This window comes from Paramormyrops kingsleyae, chromosome 21 (assembly GCF_048594095.1).
Source record: "Paramormyrops kingsleyae isolate MSU_618 chromosome 21, PKINGS_0.4, whole genome shotgun sequence".
Classification (NCBI taxonomy): domain Eukaryota; kingdom Metazoa; phylum Chordata; class Actinopteri; order Osteoglossiformes; family Mormyridae; genus Paramormyrops; species Paramormyrops kingsleyae.
The window spans coordinates 2,777,700-2,798,741 of record NC_132817.1 but is presented as its reverse complement, the minus strand read 5'-3'; the positions used below and the strand labels follow the sequence as shown (position 1 = coordinate 2,798,741).

Sequence of the window (21,042 nt, the reverse complement as noted above, 5' to 3'; positions counted from 1 at the left end):
TGTCTCTTTCCACCCTGAATGCATTCGCAGTAATATGGGTGGCAGTAGGCCTCAGATCTTCAACTAGCCTTCGGTTATGATTTTTCAACACAATCACCCACCTAAGCATCTGACTTTGTCCACATAATTAGGAACCATGACAAGAACACTGGCATTTCTGCAGGCATTGTCGCTTAAAACGAGCAATAACCGCTTGCCGTTATCCGAGCCCGTATGAATAGGCCACATCTGCGTTATCGACCCGACTGCAATACCAAAAACGAAGGCGAGTTCATACGGCAGCAATGAGCATATCCTCTGCAAAATCCCCTGCATACCAGCGGGGAGGAACGCCCTGCTTGCCCCGCCCCCGAGGCCTGACAGACAGCGCCCACAACCTATCGGACGGCGGTACGCCTGGGCCCGCCCCCTTCCCCTCAGTGTCGCAGTCCTTTCCGTTCGTTTACATTTAAGCCGCCATCTTGTCTCTTTCCCCCCCACAAGAAGCTCGGTATCGTTACAGGATGGCCGACTACTCCAGCGTGGCTCCTCCGTCCTCCAACTCGGGCGGCGGGGTGAACGACGCCTTTAAGGATGCGCTGCAGCGCGCCAGGCAGGCAAGGCGGTTGTTACGTGTAATATTCGAGCTTATCCGTGTTTTTCGAATGATATCGGCATATTTGGCGGAGCACGAGGCCGAAGGAGCCTCAGCAGCCCAACAAAGAGATCGCCGCATAGCCCCCCCCACCGACCCGCTTTCTCCGCTTAAACATCCGATGTGGGCGCCGAGACCCCCAATTTTTATCTTTCGGGCCGAGTTTCCCCGGCCTGGTGATGGACGGCGGGCACGGTCGGCTCGGTGTGGCCTGGCCAGGCCCGGTGTAGCTGCCGCGGGCCCCGAGGAGGCCTTTCTGCGCCCGGGAGGGGCGGATAAAAGATGGAGACCGAGCTCTTTGGTGCTATGAATAGATTTGGGGCTGCGGTTGATGTTTTTTCTCCTCTTTCAGATTGCTGCAAAAATAGGAGGAGACGGTGGTGTGCCCCCCCCTCCGGTCGCCAACGAGTTCGGCTACGGCGGCCAGAAGAGGCCCCTGGAGGATGCCGGTGGGTGTCCGTCTCCGCTCTTTTCGCCCTTTTTCTCTGATTGCGGCCTTTGCTGGTATTCCCGTCCCGGCGCACCGTCTCTGACGGCGTCTCTCTCGCCTTATCTCAGTAGTGCCCCGTTACCACTTCGCTGTTTTTTTACTCTTATGATCGGCTTCATTAATTTTGTAAGCTTTTTAATGCTATTAACCCGGCGGTTTCTGACTGCGAATGCGGCCGGTGCCCCCTCGTGCTGTGTGCGGCCTGTCCCCGCAGGCTTCCCCCTCGATCCGACCGCGGGGAGCCCTGCTCCATGTGTCTTTGCGCTAACGCCGTGCTTAATCCTCCAGTGCAGAGGCCTGTGTCCCGTGAGGACAGGCCGGCCCGCCGCTCCGCCTGACCCTGTTGTTATGTTCTTATCTGTGTGTAGATGACTCTTGGACAAGTCTGAGCAGTAGAACACACTGGGAGGGATTTCAGTCTTCTTTCACAGGCAGGAATCTTTCGCTCGTTAATCGTTAAAATGGGCACGTTAAAAATGTGTTTCTCTCCAGACCTGGTGTGTTGTTTCCCAGAGGCAGCTAATTAGGACACCTTTGTGTGTATCTGCTTGTGTCCTACACCAGGTCCTTATGTAGCATGCCTGTAAAAAGTGCCTCTCCTGTCTGTTTTCTTTTTTGTACATGATTCTCGACTGAATTAGTGAAAGTGATGCAGAATGTCATAATGTAGAGTGTAAACACCCAGCAGAGTAATGTGGCTGAAACTACTCACCCGTGACACTAAACTGTGGATTTTAATTGCAATGATAGATCCTGGCCTTGAAAGAATAGCCGTCAAGTCCCATAGCACCTCGCTTCTTAACGTTAAATCAAAACTGCATGTGTCTTTGGCTCTACTTGTCTAGCCCCCCCCGCCCCCCAGTGTTATTAGATAATTCTGTGGTGGTGTTTGAAGGCGGGATGGGGCGGCCGGTCTCCCTTTCGACCCCAGGGCCGTACTTTAGGGTGGATTGTGAGCAGACAGGAAGGCACTCTATGACGTGCCCTTTACTTCCCCTCTGTCTGCAGATCAACCGGAAACAAAGAAAATGGCTTCGCAGAGCGACCGTAAGTGTCTCTGTGCTTTGTGGCGATGGTGGAGGTTTGTGTTAATGTCCAGTGCTTTCTGGTCAACAAAGCTGGTGTTTGTCTCTGCCCCCCCCCCCCCCCCCCCCCCATGTGGCTTGATTTCTCTCTTCCTGCTCTAACAAGGCCCTTTGCTTCTCCACAGCTTTCTCATCAGTAATGGGGGGCATGAATTCTGCTCCCAGGTAAGAAGGATAGTTGCTCTTGTCGTATCTCTGTGCAGAGTGGTGATGTCTCTCCACATGGGACTTGTTTTTAATGGCACGCCTGCTGTTTGTAGGTCGACCTCTGAGGAGTTCAAGGTTCCGGACGGGATGGTTGGATTCAGTAAGTGTTCTTCCTGTCGTGGTTTGCAGCGTATTGCAGGAGTCCATTTTAAAACTGGAAACTTTCCCTTTTCGTAGTTATTGGACGGGGGGGTGAGCAGATATCGCGACTGCAGCAAGAGTCCGGATGCAAAATACAGATTGCCCAAGGTGAGTCTGCAGCCTCTGCTTCAGTCCAGCATCCTCCGTTCTTTAAGTCTCTGAGTCACACTTTTTTTGCTTTGATGACCAGACAGTGGCGGCCTACCAGAGAGGGCTGTGACCTTGACTGGGTCCCCAGATTCAATCCAGTAAGTACTATTTGTAACACATGTTTCACATGCCTCGGTGAGCCACAGCCGACCCGCTCACTGTCCCATCTCCGGAATCCTCCGCAGGACGGCAAAGAGGCTGTTGACGGAGATTGTGGAGAAGGGCCGACCTCAGCCGTTCATGCACTCCGACGGGCAGGGGATGGCCGTGCAGGAAATTCTCGTCCCGGCCACTAAAGCTGGCCTTGTGATCGGGAAGGGCGGTGAGACCATCAAGCAGTTGCAGGTAAAGGCTGGTGCCGCTGCGCCCCCGACAGCCAGCTCTCCCAGCATGCCATGCTGCACAGTTTCTGACTGCCCCCCCCCCCCCCAAGGAACGTGCCGGTGTGAAGATGGTTATGATCCAAGAGGGCCCTCAGAACACAGGGGCTGACAAGCCTCTCAGGATTACCGGGGAGCCTTTCAAGGTCCAGGTAGGAGCATCTCTGTGTGGTAGGAGGGAGGTCTGACCGTGCTGAGCTCACTGTGTCCTGTCGTTTCAGCAAGCCAAAGAGATGGTGATGGAGCTGATCCGGGATCAGGGCTTCCGGGAACAGCGAGGCGAGTACGGCTCCCGCATGGGCGGGGGTGACACGCTCGACGTGAGTATAGCCTCTGCTTGCTTTTCTCACCAAAAGGTGCTTTTGAAGGTCTATTTGAAGTGGCTATAGTTCATATGGATCTTCCCAAAATGATGAATTAAAGATGAACGCCCAATTAAAGATGGCCCAGTCTCCTCAGTGATGGTACCCTGACTGTCCCCAGGTCCCTGTCCCGAGGTTTGCTGTCGGGATAGTGATTGGCAGGAATGGTGAGATGATCAAGAAGATCCAGAATGACACTGGAGTCAGAATCCAGTTTAAACCAGGTGAATGCAGGGTCTGTGTTGGCGTGTGCTGTGATCTGATATTTAAAGAGCAAGAGCTTACCTAACTGACCCCTCCCCTCCCTCAGATGATGGGTCGATGCCTGAGAGAATAGCTCAGATCATGGGCCCACCTGACCGGGCTCAGCACGCCGCTGAGATAATCGCTGATTTGCTGAGGAGCGTGCAGGCCGGCGGCCCCCCAGGGCCTGGGGGTCGGGGCCGCGGCAGGGGACAGGGCAACTGGAACATGGGTCCCCCTGGGGGGCTGCAGGAGTTCACCTTTACTGTACCTGCCATGAAGACCGGCCTCATCATCGGCAAAGGTGTGGAGCCCCCCCCTGGCTGTAGCCGTGTGTACAAACAGTCCCGTGCTCCCGTCTGACCTGCACACCTTCTCGTGTAGGGGGTGAGACCATCAAAAGCATCAGCCAGCAGTCAGGGGCTCGGGTAGAGCTGCAGAGGAATCCCCCCCCCAACACTGACCCCAACCTCAAGATCTTCACCATCCGCGGCTCCCCCCAGCAGATCGACTACGCCAGGCAGTTGGTGGAGGAGAAGATCGGGGTGAGTGTCCCCCCTCCACCCCCCAAATCCTGTACATGGCAGAGGTCTGTGGTTCTGAGTGCCAGCTTCCTGTCCTCCAGGGTCCCGTCAGTCCCATAGGCGGTCCCCACGGCCCCCCCGGTCCACATGGAGGACCTTCTCCACACGGCCCACCTGGACCACCTGGGCCTCCTGCCCCGATGGGACCCTATAACCCTGGGCCGTACAACCAGGGTCCCCCTGGACCACAGTAAGAGCCTGCTTAGTGTTCCCGGTATTCCACTTTGCCTGTGTCTGTGTTGGGGACATGCCTGATTGCTTGTCCCCTGTACAGCGGTCCCCCTGCCCCCTACCAGCCCCAGGGTTGGGGTAATGGCTTCCCTCACTGGCAGCAAGGCCAGCCAGATCCTGGTGAGTCTCCCCGCCGGTCCTGCTTGTTCCTTAAGCCCCATGATCCAGCCCGCTTGTCTGATGGCCGGTCCGGTGATGCCCTCGTCTCTCACAGGGAAGGCTGCCGCCGATGCCAACGCTGCGGCCTGGGCGGCGTACTACTCGCAGTACCAGCAGCAGCCGCAGCCTCCCATGGCCCCCGCTGCTGCTGCGCCGGGCACCGCACAGACCAACGGGCAAGGTGAGGCGGGCCCCGAGGCCCCTGCGCCAAGCTTGCCGTCGCCTTCCCGCGGGGACCGGGGCCTTTATGCGGCAAACTGTGACGTTCAGCACGCTCACTGAACGCAGTCTTAGTGGGGCTTGACCCCCACGGGTCAGGGGCAGCTCTACGCCAGTTCAGGCTACTTATATGCAGCTGTAAGAATGGTTATCAATTAAAATTGTGCCATTTTTAACAGGTGACCCGCAGGCTCCAGGTCAGAGTGGACAGACAGATTACACCAAGGCCTGGGAAGAATATTACAAGAAATTGGGTATAAAATATTTTGCCAAACGTAGATTCGGAGAGCATACGGGGAGCAGACAGTTGTGGGGTCCCGTTTGGGGCAGACAGGATGAGGAGGTTGAGTCGGACCTCCTCTTTAGCAGTAGCTACCCAGCAGGAGCTGTCGCACATACGCTTGTAAATGTGCCATGTTTTGCAGTAGAGCTGCATGCTGGATGCACATGTTGATGTTAGAGGAAGCGTGTAAGTGCTCATAGCTTAGTTAGTTAGTTAGCTTTCCTAGCGTAGCGAGATAAGGCTAACTTACCTGCACATTTCTAGGTCAACAGGGGCAGCCGCAGCAGGACTACACTAAAGCCTGGGAGGAGTACTACAAAAAGCAAGGTACGCCGTCGCCTTGGGCCCTGGGGCCGCATGCCGGGCTGCTGGGGCAGATCAGGCCCTTTCCAGTTGGGGCTCTGGGCCCCACAGCCCGAGAGTATCACAGGGGGTTTCTGTCCCACGACCCGGAGACAGTGGTGGTGGGGTCGTTCCCTCCCTTACAGGCTACCCATGCTCCTCTGCTTTCAGCGGAATCGTGGCTTTGTGTGACCTGGAAGTATGTGCTGACCTTGTGACCCCGTTCGCTTCCTGTTCCAGGTCAGGCGGCTCCCCAGGCAGCGCCGGCTGCTGCGTCCCCGGCAGGAGGCCAGCCGGACTACAGTGCAGCCTGGGCTGAGTACTACCGGCAGCAGGCGGCATATTACGGACAGGGCAGCCCCCAAGCCATGGGGGCCGCGCCCCCCCAGCAGGTACCGCTTGCCCCGCTCCCCGCCGCCGCCGGCCCGCGCCGCCGCTAACCCTTTCCCCCTAGGTGTGGGCGCCCCCTTGAGGAGCCGGCGTCTCTGCGACTAACTACCTTCTCTCCCACATACAGGCTTCTGTAAATGTTTGCTCCACTTGTTAACACTTTATGTATCTTTTATGTATTTCCTCTGCACAGGGCCAGTAATGTGAAGTGGACATAAAGTATTTGCTTCACTGTCGAAAAAACCTTTGTTAAATGTTTGGATGCAGACGCCTTGATGAAGATCTTAATTTCTTTGGTTTAAAGTGTCGAGGAAAGATTACAAGTCCTGGCGGGGGTGGGGGGGGGCAGGTTCTTTTTGTTTGCTGTGTTTTGGTTTTTCTCCCTTGTACAATATAAGCAGTTTGTTTTTAGTGTGGTAATGATAGTTTTGGACATTCCAGCTCATGTATTTCATGTGGTCAATGCTCATGTTTATAATTACTGTAGTAATTTCCATGTAATTCATCTCCGTTTTAAAATGCTTGTTGTGTTTTGCAATAAAACAAAATGAAACCTCCTGTGTTGGTAAGTTGGGTGAAAAAGATGTGGGTAAAATCTTGCAAGATGCCTGGTCACTGGGTTCTGACTGTTCACATGTTGCTGACTGAAAGTTCCACTGTGTTGTCTCCTCCAGTTCTTTTATTTTTTTTTATAATCGAACCGTTTGTTGTGTATCTGTACTGAAACGGCGCCTCTGACTGCAGTGATGTCGTGATTCATGTTTCGGTGATTGGTTTAGTTAGTCCTCTGCTGGGCCGTGGTCTCAATTTAGGCATAAGCGGATCATTTTGGCTTAGTGTTGCTGAGAGAGTCGCAATGACCTGGTACTGTAGCATCTGTCCTGTACTGTGCTTGACCTCATTGTTTTGCAATGGCGTAGTCTGTGCTGTTTGTAATGAGAGAATCAACTTCTTCCCTCACAGGAAAGTTTAGAAAAGCGGTAAGCAACAGTTTTTACAAAATGTTCCCTGAAATGTGACGTTATTTCGGAGATATTGGCACATCTGCTGTTTTGTTTTTTTTTTTGCAGCACAGGTAAATGTGTGATTCAGAGATTGCAAAAGTGATGATTTGTCTCCCCTAATTTTAGTATTTTTAAAGAGAAGCCTTTTTTTGTATATTTGCTGGCAAATTTTTAAACGCATCTCTGCTCTGATTAAAATTGCCTGCGAAATGGAGGTTTTTGCTTTGCTGTTGTGTGTGAAGATGCACCCGGCGTAGGCGTATAGCTTTATAGGGGTGAGCAGTCCTGTGCCGACAGCCCCCCCCCCTGATTACAGCCTTCAGAGGGTATTACCACTGTAAGTACACCATGCTGAATCACTGCTAAAGACCCCCCTTACCTTTCAATGTATGAAAAGTCTAGTGTGTCCTCCTGGAAACTGTATTTTTATTATGATTGAGTTCCCATCTGACCGTGGGTAAGTATCTCTGGGCTTAGAGGCACCCTGTGAAATTGTGGTTCCATGTGATTCCATTCCTGAACTGCAAAGTACTGCCTATGAAAGTTTCTTGGATTTTGTGAATTCGGATGGTGACTTGCTTCTCGGGCAAACCCACAAGCCGGCCACGTGGCTGTCTCTGCTTCCTGGTTCGCCTTTTTTAGGAATGCTTGCCGGTTGGACCTTTCTCTGTTTTGATCTCTGAAATGTGAGTTTGTTCTCATGTTGGCGTATTCACTGTCATGTGTTCACAGGGAATACTGAAAGGTCCATGTCTTCCCAGTTTAACTAAGGGGGATAGATCTTGCTGGCCTCTCTGTACGCAGAGAATAGTGTGGTCTTTCTGTGACCCAGATATGCCCTGTAATCCTTTAGCATGTGACGGACTGATTTGCGTATTGCTGTACTTCCTGAGCACTGGTTTCACATAGTTCTGAAGTTTCAGAGGACCATAGACCCGTACGGTGCGGATAGCATAACTGAAATTGACATGCCGATGTTCTTTGGAGTCATTTTTTGTACTGGAGGCTGTTAAATTGACTTATATGAATAACTGAATTTTTACTGATGGCAAACAGTGCAATATTTAATCTTTGCAGTGTGACCCAGATCTTTCACCTTAGGTTCTGCTGCAGTAATACAGGTAAGCATGACCTAAGGACACCAGTGTTTTTGATCTGTGAGTGATGGATCTGTTTTGACTTGCATTTGTAGATAATGTAGACCCTTTGAGACGAGTATTTTTTTTTTTATAGCAGTGATGCCTTAAAACGTTCAGAGTTTTAAATTGCTTGTCAGATGCGAAATGCATAAGAACGGCCTTTGTGTTTATGAAACCTAAGCTGTCAAGATGCATGGCGTTTAATACTGTACCAGATGAAAGGGATCTTGCAGACAGTGAGGCGTTCAGACCATGTCTGCTCTGTTTCCTCTGTCACTGTAACATAGGTCAGTTTTCTCAGTGCATTTTATGTATTATGTACATTAGTGTCCCGGTAAGTCTCTTTATTTTCAATCCTCCCTGTGTGACCATGATGCATAGACTTGTAGGTATTTCTTGTCTTATGTCACTTGAGAATTGCATGCAGTCACATGCTTTCAGATGTCAGCCAGACAGGACGATGAACATTTAAAGCAGAGCACAGTGATCATGTCAATGCCTGGTGTTAATCCTGTGATGCCCGTGTTGTAGTGCCATTTAAAAATGCTGCCTTCATTTTCACACACAGTGTTGAAGATGCTGCAAGCATAGTTCATAGAATCAGGCCCTGAGATAGGTTGTCCCTAAGGAGGAATCCTTTGAGTCTGTCCTGGTGAACATAGACCCTTCAAGGGCTCCCGTATAAGGTAAATTTGAGGAATTGTCATGACTGCAAAATGTCTTTGCTGTAAGTTTAGGGACTGTGATATTTGTAACATCTGAATTGATGCCTGCTTTTTCTCCCAAATAACTGTACCATGCCATAAAATGATAGGTGTCTATTATAAAACTGCTAGAACATGTAGATTATTTTCTTCAGATAAGCAGTTGTATGAAACCCTGAAGTCGGAGTTCCATGTCTAAATCCTTGTTTTTGACTTAGTGACAGGTTTTTGGTAGTAATTTGGATAGTATGTTGTCTGTCTCTTGAAGTATGACCTTGCAAGTGAACTGTTGCCCAATGTCTGGCTGCATGTCTCGTGTGCATGCAGTGAGAGATGCTGTTTCCTTCTGAGTAAAGTTCTCAACAGAGAATTCGTGGGGGGTCTTTTAAAGAAGAGAATCTGAAGCTTAAGTGAGCATTATGGAAAAGGGAACATACCTTAGAGGTAAATCATGACCTTCTGCTGTGTTACCCCTGTACTGCCATGTTAGACCTGACTGTTCACCATTGTTCACTTGTTCAAAATAAACTTGTAATGATGACAAATCTGGGCCTTGGAAAGACCTTCCTTTGCTAAGATGTCCAGATGCCGTTGATGTCAAACCTGTGGACACTCTGCCTAGCTGCACCCTCACTAGCGAGGCGGTGAGCAGGACCCCTCTGTCGTGTTGGAACTGCGTGGCCCTGACTCACCCTGTTGACTTTCCCCCTTTACATGACGCACCTTGGTACATAAGCCCTCTGTGGTGGGTGGGTGGGCTGCGGTCTAGTTGGTAAATCCCATGAGAGAAGCAGAGACTCTCTTTCACATTCATTTTATTTGAAATGGTCAGCCTGTTTAAAAACAATGTTCTCATAGCGCCACATGCTGGAAGAGCGGCAGCAAGACGGTGCCTCTGCTCACTGCTCTGTCCACTTCATGTGTTCCAAGGGATCACTGTAGGCAGCAACTGAGAACTAACTCAACACTATGTATACCAAGCAACAATCCTATAAAAACAACCGTTTCCCCCAATACTTACAAGTGATAGCAACACATTTGACTAGTATTTAACTTGTGGATGGAGTCTGAACACGGAGTGAGGAGAGGTCACTGGAAGGAAGGCATGCTTCCAACTGGTCAGTGATTCCCCAGTACCCATCCGGCCGTCTGGTTCACTTTTGATGCTGGTGTTCTTAGACGGCAGGTTCCCCGACGACATCGTTGGCCGATACACTGGCACCCAGAATGTGGAGCCTGTATTTCCCCCCATTTATGTACCTACTGATAGAATTATGGTTTCTAATGTCGGTTATTCTGTGTTTTTGGCCCCTCCATGACTTAGAACAAGACGCAAGGGAGAGAATTCCAGTGATGGGCATCAATAGTCCTCAGCTGGCAGGGGGGGGGGGCACAGTGAGAGAGGGAGGAAGAGCAAAGTTATAATGCAGATCAGGGGGGAGGAGCATGTATTCCACAAACATTCAGGTGATAAATGTCATTGGGGCATGCAGTCAGAAGAGGCGGAACTTACTTTCCACAATCAGAATGCAGGTGCTGGCTGCAGTACCCCGACTGTTGACAGCCTTGCACATGTACTCGCCCTCGTCCTCCGGGAAGGTCTCCGGCAGGTATAGGCAGTGTGTCTGCCCCCGCTCGATGTACTGATAATCCTCACAGTCCTGCAGCACCTCTCCCTCGAACCACCACGTCACCTCTGGTTTGGGCTCGCCGGTTATCTTAACCGTGAACCGCACAGGCTCTCCGTCTACCACCGACTGGTTCTTCAGGGATTTCTTGAACCAAGGAGCCCCGGACCTGGCATGGTCCTCCTCATCTTCGTAGGTGGTGGATCCGTTGATGATGCTTCCTTCTTCCTCTTCCTCATCTTCGCGTTTCTGTAAAATTAAAAATGGTTGAAAGCTCAATTCTCCTTAGTAAGTATGCTAAAGATGGCCAGACGGAGCATTTACTTTCTGTAGCGCTGCGTCAATTTCTTCTTGTTCAAACTGCATCCTCTGTAACTTCTGTTGCTCAATCCTCTTCCTCTCTTGTTCCTCCCTGGCCTTCGCCATCTGCTCAAACCGTGCCTGCATGTCCACCTTCTGCCTGAAGGGGGCATGCTGCACTTTGCAGACCTCCTTCTTGTCTTCCTCATCCTGAGATATGGTGGGATAGAGAAGGCTGAGCTGGCTAGTTCAAGAAGAGTTCAGCTTTTTTTTTTTTTTTAAGGGTCCAGTGATGTTTAGCAGAGGCTACAATCAAAGTGAATCATCCATAAAGTGAGCTTTAATTTACTGCTCACCATTAATTGTGCATTAATTATGATGAAACTCAGTTTGCACGTCACACTGATCCCCCAAAAAAGACTTGTATATTAGCCAGGCTATCCAGACTGCTGATTCTCGGATAGCTTGCTTGTTCTTTGATCTAGAAGACCTGCCCTTTCACACCATTAGGAGGGAATCTATTGTACTGGGCTGTCTGTTTTGCTTTTGGACAAACGCTGCTATTGGTGCTTTTTTCCCCCCCACTCAAGGATGATTCCACTCTCCTGAGACAGTCTTGGAGAGTAAGTGCCAGGAATGGGTAGCCTGTCCAGAATGTTCACTTTGTTAGAACTTTACAAAAACCCATGAGATACCTAGTTACCGGTCATTAGATCTGTATGGCTTGTAAAAAAAAAAACTAACATTATATAATTCTAAAAATCCCAGCATACATCACCATTGTTCTCATGAACCAAGGTGGTGGCCATCCGGCCTGAGAACGTCATGCTGGATGGCGTACCTCCTGGAATCTTTCTGCTTCCCGTTCCTTGATTTCGAGGTCGATGGCCTTTCTTCGCGCTCTTTCCTCCTCGATCTTCTTCTGGATCTCTTCCTCGCTGAGCTGCTTGATTTGCTCAAACTTTGACTTCAGATTTTTGGCATGTATCGTGCCGATCCTCTTCAGCTTGCTCAGCTCCTCGTACTCTCTGCTTACCACCAGAGAGCTTTCGTTTATTTCCTCCTGAGGCGAAGAAGGCGAGATTTTAAAAGGCTGCAGTGTAGCAAGAAAATGCCTTATCCCTGTACCCATATGACCTATAGAGTCTGACATGGGTCCAGCATGGCATCCTTAAGTGGAAAAGAGATTGAGATTTGATTGATAAAACTGATCCCTGATGTTTCTGATAGAACACTCAGTAAAATCTCTCGGCCGGCTCACTAACCTCTCCCATCTCCTGCCGGAGCTGCTCATACTCATGTTTCTCCTGCTCCATCTTCATCCTGCGTTCCTCTTCCTTGCGCTTCTTCTCTGCTGCCTCCTTCTGTTTGAGAAGCTCCTCAAAGTTGATCTCCAACTTTCCGGGGGCCAGGGCCTCCTGTGACTCGCTCTTCTCCATCCCCTCCTCTTCACACACCTGGAAAGGACACTGGTTCTTGTCACTCTGAGAAATACTGGGGCTACACGCTGTATAGCAGTGCATCAAACAGCCAGGGTAGGAGCAGCATGCCAGCCTAACTGCAGCTACATGCCAGTGACAGCCAGGTCATTTCTATACACAACAGGTGGGGGGCGCTACAAACACTGCTGTGGTATTACACACTGACACAGCAAATGCTAATGCAGACAAATGTGAACGATACGGACGTGTTGTGTGAAAGGTAAGATGCTTACTTCATCTCCACATGAAGTCATTGAATTTTCCTGATCCTGGACTGGACTCTTGGGAAGAATGGGACAGGGGTGTGTTCATATCATTTGAGCAGTTTTGCAGTAGGTTCAACAAATGTAGGATAAATAATTTTGGAAGCGTTAATACCAACTTAATTCAACTAATGGAATGCTTTAGTCTGAGAAATGCTCACTTTCTTCACAGTGTGAAGAAAAAACTCCTCTAAAGACATGCTCAGATGATATCAGGTCTTAGGTGGACATGAGTCCTCACGTTTCTGTGACTGCTAAGACCAAATTGCTGACATTTAAAAATCTATTAGTAACAAAATACTCACCTAAAGGATTATTAGGAACACCATACTAATACCGTGTTTAACCCCCTTTCACCTTCAGAACTGCCTTAATTCTACGTGGCATTGATTCAACAAGGTGCTGAAAGCATTCTTTAGAAATGTTGGCCCATATTCATAGGATAGCATCTTGCAGTTGATGGAGATTTGTGGGATGCACATCCAGGGCACGAAGCTCCAGTTCCACCACATCCCAAAGATGCTCTATTGGGTTGAGATCTGGTGACTGTGGGGGCCATTGTAGTACAGTGAACTCATTGTCATGTTCAAGAAACCAATTTGAAATGATTCGAGCTTTGTGACATGGTGCATTATCCTGCTGGAAGTAGCCATCAGAGGATGGGTACATATTGGTCATAAAAGGATGGACATGGTCAGAAACAATGCTCAGGTAGGCCGTGGCATTTAAACGATGCCCAATTGGCACTAAGGGGCCTAAAGTGTGCCAAGAAAACATCCCCCACACCATTACACCACCACCACCAGCCTGCACATTGGTAACAAGGCATGATGGATCCATGTTCTCATTCTGTTTACGCCAAATTCTGACTCTACCATTTGAATGTCTCAACAGAAATCGAGACTCATCAGACCAGGCAACATTTTTCCAGTCTTCAACTGTCCAATTTTGGTGAGCTCGTGCAAATTGTAGCCTCTTTTTCCTATTTGTAATGGAGATGAGTGGTACCCGGTGGGGTCTTCTGCTGTTGTAGCCCATCCGCCTCAAGGTTGTGCGTGTTGTGGCTTCACAAATGCTTTGCTGCATACCTCGGTTGTAACGAGTGGTTATTTCAGTCAAAGTTGCTCTTCTATCAGCTTGAATCAGTTGGCCCATTCTCCTCTGACCTCTAGCATCAACAAGGCATTTTCGCCCACAGGACTGCCGCATACTGGATGTTTTTTCCCTTTGCACACCATTCTTTGTAAACCCTAGAAATGGTTGTGCGTGAAAATCCCAGTTACTGAGCAGATTGTGAAATACTCAGGCCGGCCCGTCTGGCACCAACAACCATGCCACGCTCAAAATTGCTTAAATCACCTTTCTTTCCCATTCTGACATTCAGTTTGGAGTTCAGGAGATTGTCTTGACCAGGACCACACCCCTAAATGCATTGAAGCAACTGCCATGTGATTGGTTGATTAGATAATTGCATTAATGAGAAATTGAACAGGTGTTCCTAATAATCCTTTAGGTGAGTGTACTCGAAACTGAAAAATGTCCATTTCAAACTATTGTATCTCTGAAGTGTTTGGACATGCGGAGGAGTTCCACCGCTGCTGAGATTTGGCGTGACTTATGAAGCTGCCTCTGGCTGGATGCTGTGACTACGACAGGGGTGCCCAACTCCAGTCCTGGGGGGCCAGAGCCCTGCACATTTTTGGGTTTCCCCTCATTTAACACACCTGATTCAACTCCTTGTGCTAATTACCACACAGCTCTTGAGCTGAATCATTTATGGTGAAACAGGGAAAGAACTAAGCTACACAGGGTCCGGCCCCCCAAGACCGGAGTTGGGCGCCCCTGGACTACGAGGTTCCTCCTGATAGCTGTTGCTGTGGCTTTATCTGTGTTAACAGCAGGGGTCAGAAGCAGCAGCCTTGCAGTGCCTGGCACATGCTGACCGGTCCATCCAGAGTTCTTTGGGCTTACCATGTTCCTGCGTGCCTCTGCAAAGAGCCGCTTCTCCTCGTCCAGCCGGCGCCTCGCCTCCTCTTCAGCCTTCCTGTGCTCCTCTTCCTGTCTCTGGCGCTCTAGGTCCTCGAAGCTGATGGCCAGCTTGCCGGGCTTGGCGTTCTCTGCGCTCAGCATGGCAGCGAGGATGTCGCCATCGTCGTCGAGGACCTGCAAAGGGGCGTCAGGCTGTAAGCCCCTGCCCTCGCCGGAAAACTCACCTGACCTTTCGGCCTGGCTTTGCTCCCAGAGGAGACCCCAGCTGACCATGCTCTTTCTGGCCTCGGCGAAAGCCGCCTTCTCCTCTTCTATGCGTTTCCTGGCCTCCTCCTCCACGCGCTTAAGTGCTCCCTCCAGCCTCTGCTTTTCCAGCTCCTCGAAGCTCAGCTTCAGTTTCCCCGGTCTGATCTCCTCCTTTGTTGATAGAGGGTTCAGCTCCTCGCTCCCGGTTTCCTGAAATGCCAGTACGGGAGAATCGGCATCCCTGTGGGAGTGGTGTGACGTCTGCCGGCTTGCTGAGCTACAGGTGGCGTGTGTGAGGTACCATCTGCAGCCGGGCCTCCTCGAAGGCCCGCCTCTCCTCCTCCAGGCGCCGCCGGGCCTCCTCCTCCGCCAGCTGTCGCTGTTGCTCCTGCCGTTCCCTCTCCAGCTCCTCAAAAGTCATCTTCAGCTTGCCTGGGGTCATCTGCTCCTTCTCTGTGGGCTTGGGTTCATTTTCGTCCTTGTAGGGTGACAGATTGTACAATGCAGTGAGGTTGTGAATAATCTTACTTTAGGAACACCATACCAACATACTTGTAGTACAGCGGTTTAAAATATCTGATTGGCAGGATTTTTATGTGCAATAAATTTTTTTGGATAAACAAACCTGTGTCGCTAAAGGGTTAAATGTTTTGCACATATCATTCCCAAGTTTCCTGTTTCTGTGCATGAATGACTTGCAGACATATAGCCCCCCCCCCCCCCCCCCCCCTACAAAATGGGACAGGTCTACGTGACACACAGCTCACCTCTGGATGCTGGGAGCACCTCTTGGCTTCTCTGAAGGAGCGCCTGTGCTTCTCGTACCGTTGTTGCTTCTCCTCCTCTGACTTCTTCTTCTCCTCCTCTTCTCGAGCCTTGCCCAGCTCCTCGAAGTTCACCTTGATCTTACCTGGAGCCTTGGAGGGTTTGTTTGGCACCACCTTGACGAGCAGGGAGCTGTCCCCCTCCTGCATGACGAAGGGTGAGTGAGGAGTGAGAGGGCGCTGCTGGCCTCTGGGGTGCAGCTGCCCGGGCGGGGAGATGTCACCCAAGAGGACATGGAGCCTGCCCTCTCTAACTTTCATCTGTGGCTTTGCAGGAAGATGGCCGACTTCATCACAACATAACCAGAAACAAACAGAAGTGCTCATCGTCACGTTTCTCTTTGTGGTGCATTAATAAAGGTCAGCAGCCATGTCTGTGATGTTCCCAGGCGTGAATGAAATTGAATGAAGACAGTCACCGAGCTGGAGGCTTCGCGTTTACCCCTCTGAGGCGCATGGTTTATTTCAGGCTTGCCCTCCTGGCCGTTTCCCTGGTTTATTTTGGCCTCTGCCTTGTGTTTATGAAAGACAAGGAGCTACATCCTCCTGAGGCGGATGAGGGCCTCCATTAGGCTGAGATTAAGGGGCGACTTTGGTGCTGCATGATCCAGATGAAAATCATGTGTATAGAGGCAGGCCATGTCCTGCTGTTAAATGTATGCTACAGGCCCGGCACATAAGTTAGCCCAGAGGCGGCTGCCCTGGAGGATTATAGATGTATTCCCGCCCACCCTGTGCCTGCCCCGCCCCACCCCACCCAGGGCACCCACCTCCTCTGCTTTCTTGGCCAGTTCCCTCTGGATCTTTGTCTTCTCCAGTGTGTCCTGTGTGATACGCCTCTGTCTCTCCTCTTCTGCCTTCTTCCTCTCCTCCTCCTGCCGCTGTTTCTCCATCTCAGCGAACTTTCCCTTGACACTCCCTGTCAACATGGATGCTCTCACGTTGGCACGGGGCTCCTTCACCACCAGCGAGGCACAAACGCAGCAGACCGGCCCACGCGCAGTTCCTGCTGGCCTACCTGTTATCTTGGGGACGTATGATTTCTCCTGCTTGGCTGGCTTTGCCTCCTCCTCCTCGTCGCTGGACGCCAGGAGCTCTTTCATCTGTGGGAGTACAGACATGGTTTATCCTGAATCCTCTCCTGAAGCCGCAGTGGTCCGCCATAATTCCTCCAACAGCATGTGCCAGTGAGGATGGGTGGGATCCCCACAAGCCACGCGGAGGGCTGGAGCAGATCATGTCCTCGGATTCTGCTCTTATAAATGCTACTTCCTGTGCCCTGGCTGAGCCGTGCTGGTGTCTCGCATGCAGCTGAGGGTGGCGTTCCTCGCTTGAATGCACACAAGCAGGCTTCTGATTAATGACCACCCCCCCTTCAAAAGTGGTGATTTCAGCCACTTAACTCTGTCATGCACGTCACACCCGTGATGTTTATTACAGATTTTCTGTTCTTCTTCCAAAGCAGTGCTTCCCGACCCAGCCCTCGGGGAACCCCGGACAGTCCACGTTTTTGCTTCCTCTCCACTCCCAGCGCACCTGTACCAGGTATTCGGTGTTTCTGATTGGACTGTCCGGGTTCCCCGAGGACTGGCTTGGGAAGCGCTGTTCTAAAGCTTGGCCCTAAGCTCCCCATTAGGACGTGTCAGCTCTGCTCCGCATGCTGCAGGGTTAGGCTCCTGCCCAGGGTCAGTAGCGATGTCACGCCATGCGGGGGACACTCAGGCTGCCGTGGGGTGACCTGCTGCTTCCTACGGCTCCATTCTTTCTCCCTAACGTACTGCTCCCTCCTCCTCTGGCGCTCCTCCTGGTTCTTCCTTTTACCGCGTTCCTCTCTGGCCTTCTGCATGGCTTCGAACTTATCTTTCACCTCCCCTTTGCCAAGCTTGGGCACATAGCTTCTCTGCACAGGCTTGCAGGTAGACAGGAGTTTCTTTACATGAGCCATGACCGGGTGGGACAGACGAGAGGACAGGAAAGGTCACATGAGTGTTGGTGCAGCGGTTGCCCACAAGGGGGAGTCCTTGAGGAATTCTTACCAAAGCCATTAACAGAACAAGGAACCAAATTCACACTTAAATTGCTGGCCATCTCTCAACTAGCAAACGAGGGGAGAGCTCCTTCATAATTTTCCCCCATGGCCGTAGTGTTACTGACAACGCAAACTGGACTCCCTTGAAAAAAGGTGATTAGAGTGCTCCTCTCACTCCCAACTGAAGGGGGCAGCTTCATTCTGCCCGTTTACAAGGACAGGTTAGTGGAAATGCATTTTAATATCTATTTATGTAGAAATAAATTTGTAATCCCCAATCTGCTCACTACCTATAGCTAATGAAATGGAGAAATGTAACAAAGTAAAAACTCCCATTAAAACTATATTCTGGCATAACCCACAATTTACATTTACGTACAGTTTCTCATTTGCAGAAATATTTAATTTTGTAGATGGCTAGTCCTCTGGTATCCTGAAAATAGTATAGCTGTAAATAACTCCTTAGATTCTCTTTAAGTTGTCCAGCACGTTGTGCAGGTGTCGAGCCTGTGAGTGACCCCAAGGCCAACGGGAGCCAATGGGACGTCGTCGTCTTACCTCCTGTTTCTGAGCCACGTCAGTCATGGCTGCTGCACTCTGACACTCCGTCGGGACGGGAGGTGACGAGATGACGGACATCAAACCTCTGTTTGGCTGTGGAGAGGAGCTGTGGAGAGGAGCATACAGCCTCGGTTAGGCGCGACGGGAGGAATGGCGACAGGGTGCCGTCCACACGCAAGCGCATTCCTGTGGTCCGTCTCTCTGCTCACCCGGCAGCCCTGAAGGCTGCGGGTCCCTCCATGTGATGGTAAACACAGTGGGACTATGTGCTGCTGACAGAGATGCTCCTCCAGATTTGAGAAACAAACTCGGGTTTTGCAGTAAACATCCGGAGACTCTGCCTACCCGACTGACCACACCTCACATCTCAGCATTGAAGCAAAATGCCATTCTCTATCTTTCCAAATATGTTAAAACATATTTGACATAAGTGCAGTTACAAGTAAGTCTTTCTGAATGTTCTTTCATATCCTATCACACTTACTGTGCAGTGAAAGTGTGGATTATAAATATTGCGGATTAAATGGAAGCTGGCCATTCTGACCGTCCTGACTTGCTGTTTGTTGTCTCTGTTATTCTGTTTACGGGGGCATAGCGGAGCCTGAGGATCTGTGCTGAGCATGGCCGCGTTTGGCATTTGCCTCGTTCTCTGTTCTTCCGAACTGGACCCGTTGTAACAAACTTTTTCTTAAGACGGGTGAAGACCTCGGCGTAGAGACCACTCACAGTGAAACCTTTTGCAGTCGCGTTGTGTTGATTTAATAGTGGGGGCTGGAGAGTCCGAGGCCTCGGCAGCGAGTCACCTGGTGGTGTGTGGAGGCTATTCCTGTCCAACATGTGCGTCTGGCCATCGCTTAATGGCTATTTTTGCCAGGAGCTTTAGGAGTGTGACGTGGAGGTGTCAGTCATGGCTTCTGCCGCTTGTTGTCAGTAGAAGCGGATGCCCCCGGGTACTCGGGTCTAGTTATCGTGCGTAGGCCTCCCGGGTACTCGCGTGTAATTATCGTACTTAGGTCCCCCGAGTACTCGCGTGGAATTATCGTACTTGGGCCCCCCGAGTACTCGCGTGTAGTTATCGTACCTATGCCCCCCGAGTACTCGCGTGTAGTTATCGTACGTAGGCCTCCCGGGTACTCGCGTGTAATTATCGTACTTAGGTCCCCCGAGTACTCGCGTGTAGTTATCGTACGTAGGCCTCCCGGGTACTCGCGTGTAATTATCGTACGTAGGCCTCCCGGGTACTCGCGTGTAATTATCGTACGTAGGCCTCCCGGGTACTCGCGTGTAATTATCGTACGTAGGCCTCCCGGGTACTCGCGTGTAATTATCGTACGTAGGCCTCCCGGGTACTCGCGTGTAATTATCGTACTTAGGTCCCCCGAGTACTCGCGTGGAATTATCGTACTTAGGCCCCCCGAGTACTCGCGTGTAGTTATCGTACGTAGGCCTCCCGGGTACTCGCGTGTAGTTATCATATATAGCCCCCCCCTGGGTACTCGCGTGGAATTATCGTACTTAGGCCCCCCGAGTACTCGTGTGTAGTTATCATACTTAGGCCCCCCGGGTACTCGCGTGTAGTTATCATATAGGCCCCCCCCGGGTACTCACGGGGAGTTATTGTACGTAGGCCTCCTTGTACTTTCCATGACAAATGGCAGTGAAATAATGTAGCTTTTTAGTACAGATTTTGACTATGATCAAAAAAGTGATGATATTTAGCACAGATATACACTTCCAGCATTTAAATATTCTAACACTACTTAACATTTAAAAGGCTGCATGTATTTTCAATTTATATTATATTCTACAATGTATACCTGGTCACTGTGACCTTAAACAGACAAGCACTTCACAGAGTGCTGTAAAAAAACACAGTAGCTTGCTCTTGCTGGAAGATGAGGTATTTTTATCCCGCTGGATAAGATTTCACACTGATACAAGAGACCAGTTTAGACCAATGACGGCAAAAAATAGCTATCAAATCTGTTAGGTTAAACTAAGCAATTTAAAAACGTTCATATTCTTATTTGCTTTACACGAAGCTTATTAGCATCTTACGTGATTTGATTAACACTTTTAATGGGCTACTGCATGGTCACTTAAGGCATGGTATAGAACTAATTCAGTTAATAAAGTTACATGATTAAAGTTTAAAATAAAGTAAAAAGTATTCATTTTCTAGATGTAACCTGGTCGCAGTTATATAGGCGACCTGTACACGGTTGATCGCGTGCAGAAATCTACTGTAATCTAACTGCAGACATGCCGATTCATTCACGCTAAACCATCGCATTATTAAATAGGCTGGAGTAGGTGAATGAAGACTTAAGACTATTGAAAAGACCGAAAAATAACAGAACCGTACTGTATATATGCTTTCTAGACTAATTTAATAAGTTCCCTTTTAATTTAGGTTAATGTAAAAAAAAAAAATCACAAGAAAACATCCCAACTTTGAAAGTGTGATTTCGGCTTTTTGTTTTTGTTAGTGCACATAACTCTCCCGCATTGGTAATTGGCAATACCGGTCTTACCGTGTTCAGCAGGATCTGCCCCCACTTGTAATGAGGGACTGAGGCGCGGACCTGCGGACGGGGCTGTGTCGTAATCCGGCCAAGTGCGCTGTGCGGAGTCCGGCCGCCGTATGGCTGAAGTTACGCCTCACAGGCGCTTTCCATAAAAGTCCACTTTCTCAGTCCATCTAGGGCATTCCGGGCGATCCGGCGCCGCCGGCAGCTGCTGCGGCTCCGCCCGCCCCCCGAGCGCCTTATCTCCGCACCAGACTGCCGCTCCGGCTTCACGCCTTTGCTGCTAACGCAGCCTTTGGTCTTATTCGGCGCCGCTAGTGCTGCTGTCACGCCGGCACTCCGATCCGAGCTGGGCGCGTTTCTAAACCGACGTGGAAGCGGCTGGCAGCGAGCGTCGTTATTATAGTTCAGGTGGTCATACTCAAAACTCATATACAGGGCTGACA

The 21,042-nt window shown here is 50.3% G+C and overlaps 2 protein-coding genes and 1 long non-coding RNA gene across 9 annotated transcripts; 2 read left to right on the top strand and 1 right to left on the bottom strand.

The window, feature by feature from the left end:
* The first annotated feature begins 437 nt into the window (after nucleotides 1–437).
* On the top strand, nucleotides 438–9,292 carry fubp1 (far upstream element (FUSE) binding protein 1). 4 transcript variants are annotated; one of them, XM_023815887.2, is made up of 21 exons: nucleotides 438–596; nucleotides 987–1,083; nucleotides 1,493–1,555; nucleotides 2,133–2,171; nucleotides 2,335–2,374; nucleotides 2,470–2,516; nucleotides 2,594–2,665; nucleotides 2,748–2,805; nucleotides 2,893–3,052; nucleotides 3,141–3,239; nucleotides 3,309–3,407; nucleotides 3,571–3,673; nucleotides 3,760–3,996; nucleotides 4,077–4,237; nucleotides 4,318–4,466; nucleotides 4,551–4,627; nucleotides 4,722–4,847; nucleotides 5,065–5,139; nucleotides 5,433–5,495; nucleotides 5,751–5,902; nucleotides 6,094–9,292. In XM_023815887.2, the coding sequence occupies exons 1-21, from the start codon at nucleotides 504–506 to the stop codon at nucleotides 6,100–6,102; spliced, it is 2,019 nt and encodes a 672-aa protein (XP_023671655.1). In that variant the 5' UTR covers nucleotides 438–503; the 3' UTR covers nucleotides 6,103–9,292. The 4 variants fall into 4 exon arrangements, with proteins under 4 accessions (XP_023671655.1, XP_023671654.1, XP_023671656.1 ...); XM_023815886.2 differs by having other exon boundaries at nucleotides 5,751–9,292; XM_023815888.2 differs by lacking the exon at nucleotides 1,493–1,555 and having other exon boundaries at nucleotides 5,751–9,292.
* A 253-nt stretch (nucleotides 9,293–9,545) lies between these two features.
* Nucleotides 9,546–20,830, bottom strand: nexn (nexilin (F actin binding protein)). 4 transcript variants are annotated; one of them, XM_023815882.2, is made up of 15 exons: nucleotides 20,603–20,829; nucleotides 18,066–18,174; nucleotides 17,217–17,408; nucleotides 16,497–16,581; nucleotides 16,249–16,397; nucleotides 15,422–15,622; nucleotides 14,956–15,132; nucleotides 14,679–14,864; nucleotides 14,391–14,582; nucleotides 12,390–12,437; nucleotides 11,941–12,132; nucleotides 11,517–11,738; nucleotides 10,700–10,885; nucleotides 10,261–10,624; nucleotides 9,546–10,121 (listed from the first exon to the last, which is right to left on the bottom strand). In XM_023815882.2, exons 2-15 carry the CDS (start codon nucleotides 18,144–18,146, stop codon nucleotides 10,108–10,110), a joined length of 2,289 nt encoding a protein of 762 aa, XP_023671650.1. In that variant the 5' UTR covers nucleotides 18,147–18,174; nucleotides 20,603–20,829; the 3' UTR covers nucleotides 9,546–10,107. The 4 variants fall into 4 exon arrangements, with proteins under 4 accessions (XP_023671650.1, XP_023671652.1, XP_023671651.1 ...); XM_023815884.2 differs by lacking the exon at nucleotides 17,217–17,408 and having other exon boundaries at nucleotides 20,603–20,830; XM_023815883.2 differs by lacking the exon at nucleotides 12,390–12,437 and having other exon boundaries at nucleotides 20,603–20,825.
* LOC111846052 (uncharacterized) lies at nucleotides 15,497–18,621 on the top strand. The gene is made up of 2 exons (XR_002838794.2): nucleotides 15,497–15,636; nucleotides 15,754–18,621. It is a non-coding gene; the product is annotated as an uncharacterized lncRNA (long non-coding RNA).
* Nucleotides 20,831–21,042: the final 212 nt, after the last annotated feature.

What these genes read in the sequence shown, in the direction of transcription:
- fubp1 (XM_023815886.2), top strand. Translation starts at nt 504, where the DNA reads ATGGCCGACTACTCCAGCGTGGCTCCTCCGTCCTCCAACTCGGGCGGC. An exon ending in AATGGCTTCGCAGAGCGACC is followed by an intron (nt 2,172 to 2,334) that starts GTAAGTGTCTCT and finishes GCTTCTCCACAG; the next exon opens with CTTTCTCATCAGTAATGGGG. An exon ending in GCAAGGCCAGCCAGATCCTG is followed by an intron (nt 4,628 to 4,721) that starts GTGAGTCTCCCC and finishes CGTCTCTCACAG; the next exon opens with GGAAGGCTGCCGCCGATGCC.
- nexn (XM_023815882.2), bottom strand. Translation starts at nt 18,146, where the DNA reads ATGTCCGTCATCTCGTCACCTCCCGTCCCGACGGAGTGTCAGAGTGCA. An exon ending in ATACGTCCCCAAGATAACAG is followed by an intron (nt 16,398 to 16,496) that starts GTAGGCCAGCAG and finishes CCATGTTGACAG; the next exon opens with GGAGTGTCAAGGGAAAGTTC. An exon ending in AGGAGGCCCGGCTGCAGATG is followed by an intron (nt 14,865 to 14,955) that starts GTACCTCACACA and finishes CTGGCATTTCAG; the next exon opens with GAAACCGGGAGCGAGGAGCT.